General features: G+C 35.7%; 1 protein-coding gene across 1 annotated transcript in view; it reads left to right on the top strand.

Annotated features, from left to right (window-relative positions):
* Positions 1 to 1,873, top strand: part of LOC150090537 (ATP-binding cassette sub-family C member 1-like) — a 237,859-nt gene extending 235,986 nt beyond the window's left edge. The window contains 1 exon segment of the mRNA XM_090378370.1: positions 1,393 to 1,873. Within this exon segment, the coding sequence (XP_090234496.1) occupies positions 1,393 to 1,504 (112 nt within the window). The 3' untranslated portion in view covers positions 1,505 to 1,873.
* Positions 1,874 to 13,899: the final 12,026 nt, after the last annotated feature.

A 13,899-nucleotide genomic window follows, 5' to 3' on the forward strand; every position in this document is an offset into this window, starting at 1 on the left:
TGAACCTACGGGGACATAAGTTCAAATTAAGAAAGGATAGATGTAGAATAGATGTGCGGAAATTTGCCTTTAGCCAGCGGGTGGTTAATTGCTGGAACAAACTTCCATCTGTCGTTGTGGAAGTTGATAGGTTAAATAAATTTAAGGAGGAACTGGACAGGCATTTGGAGGGTATGGTGTGATTTTTTTTTTTTTTTTTTTTTGGCTGATGCTGCATAAGCTCCTACACTTGCTTTCTTGCATCAAGTGCCACTACTACTACTACTACTACTACTATCTTCCTTAATGACATTGATGAGGAAGAACAGGGTTGATTTAAAGTTAGGCACTGTGGTTAACAACCAGAACCAGGCCATTTTGCTTCAAAATTACTTAGATCAATTGCACAAATGGCCTTAAAAATTGGCAAATATTTAATGTTTAATGCTACTAAATGTGCAGTTTTGCACCTAGGGAACAAAAATCCAGGAGTTACTTGCAAGCTAGCAAGTGGAGTTAAAAGTGGTCCAGGATGAAAAAGGACTTGGTTGTGATTCACTCAGACATGAAATTTTCCATGCAGTGTAAACAGATGGCTAGGAAGACACATAGTATACTGTATGTGATATATAGGACCTTCAGAATTAGGGAAAAGGATGGAATCATACCTTTGTACAAGACAATGGTGAAACCACATTTAGAATATTGTTTCTTGGGGGGAAGAATATTATAGATGTATATAAGGCCCTAAAGGGATCAATTAAATGAACAAGGGAGGTATATTTTCACTGGCAGAGGAGAGGACATGAAGTTTACTTTCAGGAAGCATGTTGTCATTTAGATTATTTACAAATAAAGTTCTTAATAGTAACACATTGTCTAATGATAACCTATCATTAATAAGAATTTTAAATGATCTAAATGACATCTTTCATTAATTTTAATACAGTTTCCTAAAAGCTATGCTATTTCAGTTTGTTTATAAGGTAGTCATGCAAGACCAAATTAAATGCTCTGGATAAGTACGTGTAGATCACATCTGCTTGATGACTGTCATCCAGATATTGCTGCAAGTAACCAGAAGTAGTAAGTAATTCCAAACATACCTAGTAAAAAAACCATGGAGGAAGATGAAAGAACACTATTACAATAAGAAATAAGTTCCTTGATTATAACAAAATCAAAGACTGTAGCTATGGATATAAGCAAACCAATAGCTTTGCATTAATAATTTGGAATTTATTTTATGGATAAGAAGTATATAAACTGATTGAATCCAAGGTTAAATAATATAATTAATTATATCAAAGATTAAGTAAATTAATTGACTTAATTTTTTTCTGTTCCATATTTCTAATTAAAAAAATGTTAAAATGTATCATCATTTATTTAACATGTTATTTATTTTATTAGAATAATTGTATTGTCTGAGGGACAAGTTGTAGAAGATGGAAATCCTAATCAACTTCTGCAAACACCATCATCATATTTCTATTCGCTTGCAAAAGATGTTGGCCTTGTATGATATTCATGAGGGATCTTAGCAATAAATAAAGCACAATATATTGTCAACTGTTAAGTATACAGCCAGGCAACTTGCACATGCAATATCTGTGTTTCTACAGGTGAGTGACACCATTCTTACCTTACCATATTCATTGTGAGAATTCAAGTGAAGAACTGAATACAGGGCTTGAAAGAAAAGGTCCATGATTAGAAAAGGGACAGAGGTGGAAATCAAAAAGTTCTTTGAAGTAAATTCATCATGGACAAACTGAACAACAAACAGCCAAAGCAAGCCGGAATGCTTTCATCACAAAGCATTAACATTCTACTAGTCCTCCCCAAAACTGAATGTGAATGTAAACACACAAATACAACAAATAAAAATAACAAAAGCTTTTTGGATGGGACAAACAGCAGACTTTGTATTCCAATGAGTAGAACACAAAAAATGACTCCAAGCCAGGAATGAATACTTATGAGGTATGCAAAGACCAAAATCTGAACTGCTTACAAGTAGACTTTGATCCAACAAATTGTACATAGTTTCCAGAACTTCTGTTAGCAGACTGATAGAAATCTCTCTCTCTCTCTCTCTCTCTCTCTCTCTCTAAAAAAAAAGAAATCAACAATTGACATATCAAAATCTGTTAAATACTTGCAAGCAAAACTATTCTTAAGTAAAATAAATTTAAAATTTCAACTAAGTTTGAAAGTATGTTTGATGTAAATATTAATTATTTTTAAATAATTTGGTACTTAAGCTTCTTATCATTTATACAAGAACAAATAATTATTTATCTACTTGTCTAACCAGAACGACATGAAAAAATATTTCTGTAAGCGTTTAAAACAAATTCTATTAAGGTATATTTTGATAAATTTATAATAAAATAGAACAAAACAAACTTGTGAATATAAGTTCATTTTGTTCTCTTTGTCCTTTGTTTTCCAATTTGCACAGACTTCAGAAAGGATGTAAGAGTTCCTGCAGTGATGTTGCTTCACTTTATACCAAAAGATATTTTCATACTTACCCACTAACCTCTATTTACAACTTTATTTCAACCTTTTATGTTATCTCTTATACATTGAGGATCAGCAAAAAATAGGTTATTTGTTAATCCCAACAAAAACATGCAAATGATTTGAGTTAGCAATTTTAATAAGAATACCTTGGTCTTCCAGTTGTTCACTAGCAAAAAAACTTTGCTAGTGAAGAACTAACAAAATGTCTTCCAAAGCCACCCCACACTACTCAAGTCCTAGTATTGGCAAAATGATGCAGGATACAAAACTTATGTAATATCAGCCTTTGAAAAAAAAAAATGAATATTAAAAAATTCTCATTCCACATTATTGTAAGCCAGGTATCTATGATTAATTGGTTTTGTTTATGTCACCTAAGTATTCATTAATCCTCCTTTATCCCATCTTCAAGTGCATGCTCTTTTAAAAGTATGCACCTGTGAATGGGATAAAGATGGATTATATCTGCAGAAGTGCACTTTTTTAAAACACAACTAGGGACATGTAGGTGAAGAACATCTAGTACAAGCATTTTTAAACATTTCTCACTGAAGTTTTTTTACTCATTAGCACAACTACATATTTTAAAATTACATATAAACTACATATATCAGTGATTTATTATTAAAATACCTCAGTGATTTTTTTTCTAGTTAAATTTAATGCTCACCTTAAAGCTAAATTACTGTATTCATAATTCTAATATTTAAAATTATAAAAAAATTTAAACTGTCATAATATAAATTATCACATCATTTTTACATCTTCAATATTGAGCACTTTATAATGCAGACATGCATTTATGCTTTGTATTAATTTTTTACTCCTTGATCAACAATACTATACTCATTATAAAACTGAAATATCATTTTCCTAATGGCAGTTATTTTTTTATCTGAGTGGTCATGCAGTTTGATTTTTGCACACTAAGGTTTAAAGCTTACAATCTGGCTTCAAGTCATTATTTCTTACTGAATTTTTTTATATACTATAACATAAATACAATGCATGTCACTTGTGATCATAGATAGTGCTATCATTGGTATAGCGTTTTCACTTCTGTGAGTCCTGATCAGACATATACAAACACAGAAAAAACATTTATTGTAATCAGCACTTTGGTTTATGTTATCACTTTTTTTACCTTAATAGTGGTTTAGGCATGTGTAGTGAAAATTATTACATAATACCCTTATTTGTTCTTAAACTCCAATATGTTGCATAGCTAGTGTTTTGATTTGTACAATTCATATGGTTGTTGGTGTTGTTACACGGTGAAAGAAAGTACTATATCTGTATTCCTACTAATATGACTGTTTTACAGTAGCGCATTAATCCTTTTTCTGATACTTGATTTCAATACTTTATTTATTTTTAATGATTGTATGGATTTTCATTAGAAACATTATGACAGTTTCATTTTAACTGATGACTTTCTCAAAGAAATAATGGACAATGAAATTAAAGTGTTTTATATATTGCTTGATTTTCATGTTTCTTTCTGTCCACTTCTGCCTTTTTTATGTACACATTTCCACTTTGCATTAATAAACAACACTATAAACAGCTGCATTCTCATTTCATTGGTTATTATTATCAAATTAAACTATTGCCCAAAGTGATCACAATAAGTGGCATCCACTGTAATTATACTCATGTTTAGTTTGGCATCCACTGTAATTATACTCATGTAATTATACTGAAGTTTAGTTTTAAAAGAAATGTAAATAAGAAATTCATAACCTTGTAATGTGGGTGTTAATAGATTTTTTATTCATTTTTTTCTGACTAGTATACAACTATGTGCATTATAAAAATAAAATATAAATAAATAAATCTTCATTTATTGTATAAAGAACAAGTACAACAACCTTTCTTAGTGAGATGATAGGAGTTTTACAAAATTAGAAGGCAATATAAATAATAATTAGGATCCATAACAGACAAGAATTTTAATGATGAGATAACGCTTAATTAGTTAATTAGAAATAATGAGTTCCACAAGATTGTACCATTAAATAATAGAATGAAGGACAATGGAATAAAAACATATATCAACAAAAGGAAAGGATCAAAAAAAAAGATTAGATGCTAGAGATTAAAAATTGGATATCTTTACTAGTTGAACAAGTTAGTGTATAGTATCACCCCAGCTGCAGTAAATCACTGAAGTAGGTGAAATGGCATCATTTTTGTTACATCTCAGAGTCTTCTCTACTAGAGTGCGTTTAGTGTAAAATGGCACCAAGGGTTCCCCCATTTCCGCGTACTATACATTGTGGGTATGAAACAGAACACTGTCAATGCCAGAGGTTTAAAGGTGTGTGGAACTTGTATATGTGTAGTGTCGTGTACCGTTGTTCCTCTGGTCATTTGGCCGCTGAGCCCCTAATGGGACCCAACGTTGCCCCACTCCTCCCCGTGGAGGCAGACAAGGTACACCAGTATTTACTCTGGCAGGTCCTGCCACATAATTTCCTGAGATTTCAGTGACTAGGACCTAAAAAAAAAAAAAAACTGCTATAGATAGGGGTCAGCCAAAAGGAGTACTAGTTATGTGATTTGATGTCATTAAGTTTTTGTATGTAGGGCTAAAGCAATTTAACAATGATTCAAACGCTAGTAGTTGCAAGTTAGAGGGGGAGGGGAGACTGAAGGTTATGGGGAAAAGACAGAGATTTGGGGGTGAGGGGGGAGGAGACCAGGGATAACTTCCCCTTCCCGCCCGGGGAGTGGAGGCAAAGGACCATGTAAAGGAGCGTGGCTAGGAAGGCCTAATGGCAGCAGCTGAGCTGTGCTGGTGGTTGTGTCCCACTTGGGACAGCATTCACAGCATGCCAGCTAGGAACAGCCAACAGCATGGATGACCTTGGGGTCCATAAGGTTCCCATGGTCACCTGTCCATCTGGTGGAGGCACCTCCATAGCCAGGTGGGCAGGAGCAGCAGTGCATAGCACACGCTTCTTGATTAGACTGAGGTTTGAGCCTGTAACCTCCAAATACGGAGGATGCGGAAAGGTCAGGGAATGACCACGGCATATTCCCGGAGCAATATGGCCTTAGTTGCTAATGCTCCTAAAAACAAATAACAAACAAACAAACCATCTGGTGGAGAGGCTGGAATAGAACATGCAGTTTATATCATTTGCTCACACACCATTTTTTTTTTTTTTTTTTTTTTTACATTTTATATTTTATATTTCAAGGCAACATTTTATAGTTTTTACATTTTACAACTTTTTCATACTTTTTTTTTCCTTTTCCCATTCATCCATCATTCTCATTCACACCAGGGAGGGGTGACTTATTAAACAAGCAGAATTGACACCAAGTTGTCAATCCTGCCTGTCCAATTATTGCTTTTAAAATAATTCAATGTTTGTTTAACCATTGCTTTAAAGACAAAGCAGCAATTTAAACAAGCAAATAATTTAAAGAAAGCACACGCAATTTAAATGACATACAAATAATCAAATTTAAGAGAATATTTATCTACATATCTAATTGAACTCACACACATTTATATAACAATATTATTTATATAACAATATATTTATATAACAATTTATATAATATTAGTATAACAATTATACTAATACTAATTTTTTTTTTCCAAACTTTCTGTCTTACTTTTATATTCTACTTTCCACATTTATTCATTCACTCATCCAGGCACACACTTTTACACCCTTACATTCACACAGCCTATTTCACTTAGACTCTGCAGTCATTCGCGAGGCGCCTCCGTAGCCAGGTGGGAAGGAACAGCAGTGCGTAGCACACGCTTCTTGATTAGACCGGGGTTCGAGCCCGTCATCACCAAATACGGAGGATGCGGAAAGGTCAGGGAATGACCACCGCATATCCCGGAGCAATATGGCCTTAGTTGCTAATGCTCCTAAAACCAAATAACAACATAACAACAACAAAGCAGTCATTCGCTAATTTTAGTCAATTTCCACATTTATTCTTTCAGCACTCACCCTTTCTCACACATTCATCCCAGAGGCATAAATTATCATTCACTCACCCTTCCTAGCATTTCCTTTCATGCTCTCACCTTTACATTCACTCCAGTTCTCATTCATTCAATCCTCATTCATACTAGCATACTTCAGAAACCTTCAGCTTACTAGTTTTTTCCAGCTGACAGGTAACCCTGGCTGCATGTTTATACCAGTCTCTTTAAAGTCCTTTCTGTGAGTGGTTTGGGAACTCAGTCTGTTTTGGTTGGACGTATGCTACGATGAGGGCAGCACCAGCCTGCCTTTATTCCCATCAGTCACATTTGGTTATTTTCCTACCTCTATGGGCCTCTGGCAATGAGCCAAAGGAGTCCTCAGAGGCAGGGTGTCAAATCTGGTAAAGTCCGATAATTTCTGAGTCAATTCAGGTATGTTCAGTCATGTAGAGATTTTGTCATTCACTGGGCATGGTTATATATTTGGTCTATTTATTTGGTACAGGGACCGGTACACGGACTATTATTATAATTATTTGGTACACGGACTAATTATTTGGTATAAGGCACTAATGGCATCACTCACAAAGCCACTTTTATCAAATCTCTTTAAAAAAAAATGCACTACACTACATTTAGATTGGATGAGCTTATTTGTACAATGTTCAATATGTTATATTAAAGATAATAATAATAGGGGATTATTCTGACTTCCTCTTTGTGAATTTTCACCACTGAATTAAAAGGAGAGATATTAATTAAAGATAATGACTTGCATTAACTTTATGGATAAGTGACCAAAATAATGCACAAATATATACCTTCAGTAGAAAAGGATTTAACAGAAAGAACTAAGAAAGTGTAGAATGAGAGAATCATATTTTGCATCCCTCAGGCATATCAGTGTACACTCTTCTTCTTGGACTAATGTTATTAGTGGAGTTCCAGAGGATTTGGTGCTGGGCCCTTTGTTGTTTTCTATATTTATTAAATTTACAGATGGTATAAAGGTAGGCATGGTAGTTAATGATAGTAATCAAGGTAAGCTACTGCAACAAAATCTAGAAAAATCAGGCAGATGGGCTGAGAAATGCCAATTGAAGTTTAACATTGACAATTGCAAAGTACTGTTATATGAGTAGCAGTAATCCCAGCTCAATGTAGCAACTGAATGGTACTACACTCACGGTAGTGGAAATGAAAAAGACCTGGGAGTAATTGTGCAGTCAGTACAAAGCTTTCTGAGCAATGCAGATAGGCTGCCAGGTCAGCTCATGGAGATTTGTCAAGGATATACAGGAACTTTACAGCAGGGATAAGGTGGTGATTATCCCATTGTACAAGACAATGGATAGGCTGCATCTTGAGTACTGCATACAGGTCTAGTGGCCTCATTTTAGGAAGAATATAGATCTGCTGGAATGGGTGTGAAGAGGGGCAGCAAGATTGGTGAAAGGAACAAAATGTTAGTCTTACCAAGTAAGTCTTCAGTTCTGCAGATTGGAGCATCTGGACACTGTTTAAGGCTTTGAATGGATTGTGCAAGTGCAATGCTGATGGAACTGTTCCTCTTGCTCAGACTACACGCATGAGAGGGCATAAATTCAAATGAGAAAGGATGGTTGCAGAACAGATGTTGCAGGATGGAAATTTGCCTTCAGCCAGTAGGTAGTTGATTGTTGAAACAAACTTCCATGTGTTGTGGAAGTGTTTGAATAAATTCAAGGAAGAACTGCATACAGGTCTGGAGGCCTCATTTTTGGAAGGTTTTAGATCTGCTGGAATGGATGCAGAGAAGGGCAGCAAGATTGGTGAAGAGAACTAAAAGGTGGTCTTACCAAGAAAGGCTTCAGTTTTGCAAACTATAATGTCTGGAGTTCTACTCCTTAGTTTGCAAAATTACCTGCAAAAAAAAAAAAAAAAGATTGGATCTATTAAACTGAGATTTGGAATGATGAAGTACAAAAAGATGTCGCATCTGCTGAAAACATACTACATCTCCAAGCAAAACAATGATATTTTTGTTACCAGTGACAGCAAATGTGAAGAAGCACACACACACACACACACACACACACACACACACACACACACACACACACACACACACACACACACACACACACACACACACACACACACACACACTGCCATCAAAAAAAGATGCCAAAGTGCATTGAGCATAATAAAGAATGTGTTGATCTGCAGTAATGTTATAAAGAAACTACTATTGCATTTGATAATGTCTGTGCTGTAGTTAAAAATGCTAAAAATGCATATAGGCCAAAAGCTGTGCAAATAACATTGGATTCTTTCTTTAAATTAGATTAATTTATTAAAAAGTTCATGGTTTGTATGTCTCCTTTAATATTAAGATTATAATTCTTTTTACTGTGATACTAAAATATTGTATATATCAAAATACAGTATATACTGTACAATATTTTCATTTCCATTAATTGCTTTTCTCTTAGTTTATTTTACAAATAAAATAAAATATTTTAAAGAAATGTGTTATTCCTATTACTATATTGTTAGACAATGCTTTTATTTTTATTATTTTATTTTATTAATTTAAATTAATCTATTTTTCATTTATTTTTGATATTATTATTCTTAGATATATAGTATGTACCAAAAAAAAAAAAAAAAAAAAAAACCCAGTAAAATTTTGATACTTTTTGGAGACCTTGTTACTAGAAGCCTCGTTATACATAACGTGAAAATTTAGGTCTCTTGAACTTTGTATTCACAAGATTTGACTGTATATTAGCATTAGGAGACATATGATGCAAGAAAGCAGGCTTATATAGTATCAAAAAAAAACAGTGTGGGAAGACATTTGTTTTGTCTCTTCTGGAAAACAGCCAAAAAAACAGCCTAGAAATCGAGAGCGGGTTTTTAAAATTAATGAAATCTACGAAGTTTGGCATTTCATAGAGAGTCATGAGTCTTTATTTGGTGGCTACATAGACACCTTCTTGAAAATCAAGCAAGAGGCGCCAGGATGGCTCGAGGGGGTCGACCCTGATGCATACATCCCTGACTTTAAAAATAATGAAGGCATCACTATGGACAGGTAAGAAATAAAGGCGAACCCAGCAAAGCGTGCACTTGCTAAAATTTGTTTGAATTCTCTCTGAGAATTACTTGCAATGAGATCCAATAGGCTGAACACAAAAGCATGTAGCACTTATGAAAGTGTTGTAGAGCTTTTCTTGGCTGACACCAAAATCATCGATGAGGCCACATTAGTATCGAAGGAAATAATGCTAGTTGAATTTTCCCTGCACATCACCTTCTGTCTTTATCATTACTAGCCCAGCCTCTCGCACTTGCGCCGTCGTGCGAACACACACATAAATACATGGTCCAGACTCGCATGAGACCAGTTACACAATGATAAAACATCTGTTTACAGCAACAGTGTGGGAAGATATTTGTTTTGTCTCTTCTGGAAAACAGCCAAAATTTAATTTTCTCTCCACCTCAAAGAATTGTCTATTGCTGTTCAGAACCCCAAGAAAAGTTTCTATGATACCCACAAATCGCGTTCGTAGAGGGTTTAACATTCCTGAATTCGAACTTAGAGTAAACAATTTACTCGTCTTAGACAATCCCATAAACCAAGCAGAAGATAGTACTGTAGTGTCCGAAATATTTATAAAGGGATCACACCAGAGAAATCCGAGTGTAATTTTATTAACACAAAACTTATTCTCTCAAGGCACTCCGTTCCGCACTATAAGTTTGAATTCCCACTACTAGGTTGTTTTTAAAAATCCCCGAGACTCCCGACAAATCTTGCCTCTAGCTACCCAAGTGTTCCCCGGTAGGTCACGTGTTCTTGTTGACATATATAAAGATGCTACATCTGATCCTCATTCATATTTTCTGTTTGATTTTTGTCAGGAGACGGATGATAGGTTACAGCTGCACACACACACGTGTTGCCAAACGAAGGGGACAGCGTTATTTACGTACCTCCATCTCTGGACATTTGAAATGCAACGCAACCTTCATAAAATATCTGTCAGAAGCTCGCCCAAAACAGGCAACTGCTATTTTGAAGGCCTCAAATCCTGCTCAGATTAATTCTCTTTGTGATTTTTGCAAAAATTTGATCAAAGGTAACATTCCTTTGACTGAGAGAGAGAAACGCAAGTCACAGCGCAAGGAGTGGTTGCTCAGAACACTTGCAAATAAAAAAGGTGCCTTTAAAACAAGGCATAAATTAATAAATCAGCAAGGTGGGGCTCTGTTTCCCTTCTTAACCAGCCTCATAGCAGCGCTCATTACAAGTTTTATAAGAAGATGAGCGAATCTTTCTGCAAATTCCTTCTTGTAACTGCACCACCCGAACAAAAACAGCTAGTATCTTTAGACGAACAGATATCGGCTATCTTAAAAGCTCGGTTTATAAATGATCGTTTCACAGGCGCTCCCGAAATAACAATCGAACATATTACGGCCAGTTGACAGCACTTGGTGACCAACGTACTTAGCTGCAGGTTTCAGAAGAGGAGAAAGAAACATGAACGCTGATGGAATATACTGCCTAGTCCCTAGCCTCTCTGGATCGGAGCTCCTGCAAAGTAGGGACCTCCTCCTGTCTGCACGGTGTAGTATTCCACGTGAGCATTCATTGGGATTGGAAATGTAGCTTAATTAGGGTTTTCCCTCCTCTGAACGGAAATATCTGGCCGCTGTCTGTGCATATTTGAATAGATATGGAATGAATGTTTGAAAGTAGCGCAGGGTAATAATCCAAATGCGAGAATTCGCCTCTGTTTTTATATATTAGTAGACGCCGCTTTCGATTTCGAAAGAAACAAAGCCATGGGTATTTACACTTCCCTTAATTTCAGGAGAAATTTCTCTCATAGCTTGTAGGATTTCGGAGGCAGTATTGTAATTACCGTGAGGAATTTTATACTCGCGAATATCACAACTCGAAGGCCCTATAAACACAAGCCTCCTATCGTCGCTGTTATGGATGAGATCTAGAATTTCAGCCATTCGGAAAGTCGTACGCAATTCACTGTCGTTCTTGACGTAAAGCGTGAATCGCACTCTGAATTCTGTTTCTACTGCTTTAAGCTCAAAATTGGTATTAAGACTGCTCGTAAGGTCGATCGATTTAGAAGAATTTTCGTACTCTAGTTCCAGCACGTAAACCTCTGTGTTCCGGGATGAAAGGCCTTTCTGTAAAGTTGCAAACTCAGCCCAGCCTTCGGAAATATCGTTCCAAGAATTAGGAACATGGATTTCTGCTAACGCAACTTCCCACTTGCCATTGAGAGCTATGGAGTGGGACAAAACAACAGTAAAATTAGACTGCGTGTTCTCGGGATGGAAATTCATTCATCCAGAAAATTCAAATAGGTTAAAAAAAAAGAAAAAAAGTTATGTTAAGTTTGAAATACACAGGAAGTGTCCTGAGAATTTTTTTTTTTTTTTATTTTACAGAATGTCGATACAGAGTTTTGATGAATTTCTAATATTAATTAGTGGAAAAAACGCAAAATTTGATACTGTGATGGAGAAATCAATACAGATGTTTGCATCTATATGCTTTTTGCTCTGTACCGAGAGGCCAATTCTCGCTAATTGAAATTATTTCTGAAATGTTGTTTTCCTTGTTCGTAAAATTATTTTATTTCCATCCACTATTCTTATTCAGAGATTAAGGTATTTGTAAGACTCAGTGTCTTACAGAATTACTTTCGGTAACATAAAGGGTAACTTCCTGTATGTTCCTCCTATCTTTCCACCACTCGACATTATTTCCAGATGGAATATCGACGAGTACTTTCCATCCTTTTGAAGGAGAAAACATTCTCCATTACTCACACTGTAACGGAGTACTTTTCTAGCAATAAAGGATTAGTGTCGTTTGATTTTACGAATGTTCATGAGAAGACACCCGTTTTCGAAGTTTGTAACGCAGCTATCGTTTGGTGGTGACGGGCTCGAACCCCGTTCTAATCAAGAAGCGTGTGCTACGCACTGCTGCTCCTTCCCACCTGGCTACGGAGGCGCCTACGCAGCTATCAATAGAAATATTTCTTGAAATTTCGTTAGAAGATCAAATATACATCCAGAAAAGGTGCTGTGCCGATATTGATCCCTAAAAACAATTACAATAAAGCAAACTTTTTTTTTTTTTATATCAAATACGCATTGCAGTGTTATCGGTTTTTCACCAGTTTTTTCCGTTTCCAGTATGGCTTCCAATAGATGAATTTCCTCGATTTTGTGTTAGTGGATGCAATACACATTGAAGAAAGGAAGTACAATCTTTTCGTTTTTAAAAAAAAACAATCCGTTGCAATTCCTTCGGCCATGTTTTTTATATGTCAAGAAACAGTTGCGTGCATTATTTTATTATTATTATATATATATGTATTTTTTTTTCCTGTGTCATACTGGCAACGACTGTACTTTGCGGCTTACTGCGTGCTTTCATTGCTTTTACAATACTCTTCAAAAAAGAAGGACACCGAAGTTATGTTTGAAATGAAGGGTTTTCAAAATTCGTTTTGGAAGAAGACAGAGACGCACGTGATTCTCATTTGTTAACGCCGACATTAGTTGTACTGTTGCAGTGGATATTCTTCAGCAGTTTTCTGATTACTGTTTTCAGCTTATTTAATGATAATAAGGTTCTTTATTAATTTAAATTATGTACATTCGTGATTCCGTACACAGATTACCCAGAATCCACCAATAAATTGTCTCTGCAAGTGAACAAACTTGTATTTTGTTAACTAATGAAACAGTACTAAAATAGAAATAATATTTACAATAAATATGAAGTTCAGAACTGAGCTTTCTGATTCTTCTCATCATTACATAGTTCATCCCGTTTCAGAAACATTTATTTTCTAATTTCAATACAACACTTTGCCTTTATTTCCTTCTTGCAGTAGTCTTTTAATGACGTGTTATACAAGGGATGCCTCCTTTCAGCCTCACAAATAAACGCCTCTGTGTCGAACGTTGTCTTCCCCAAAGTATAATTAACAAACCAATTAAGGCCAACCACCCTGTGCACGAGGAGAATGTCTCCTCAGGCTATGCAAACGCCAAGGCTTACGCCCTTGTATCGGGTTCAAAGGCGTTGGCAGGCGTTTTACGTCAGCTTACGTCGTCCTACCCGGCGTTCGAAGTGCTTGTCGAGTTTGCATGCCTTTACCCTCTGCTTCCTGTAAAACTAGGTGTTGGAAGGCGTCGCCGACGCCGCGCTTCAAGCGCTCGTCTGGCCCTAATTAGGGTGGCAGAAAAGGAAAAAGATTTGGGAGTAATTGTAAAGTTAGATATGAAGTCTTCTGAGCAATGCAGACAGGCTGCCAGAGCAGGTCATGGGGTATCGTCAATGATATACAGGAATTTTGCAAAGGGGATGATTATCCCTTCGTATAAGG

Source organism: Mastigoproctus giganteus, chromosome 1 (genome assembly GCF_048544385.1).
Source record: "Mastigoproctus giganteus isolate SK-2022 chromosome 1, ASM4854438v1, whole genome shotgun sequence".
Lineage (NCBI taxonomy): Eukaryota > Metazoa > Arthropoda > Arachnida > Uropygi > Thelyphonidae > Mastigoproctus > Mastigoproctus giganteus.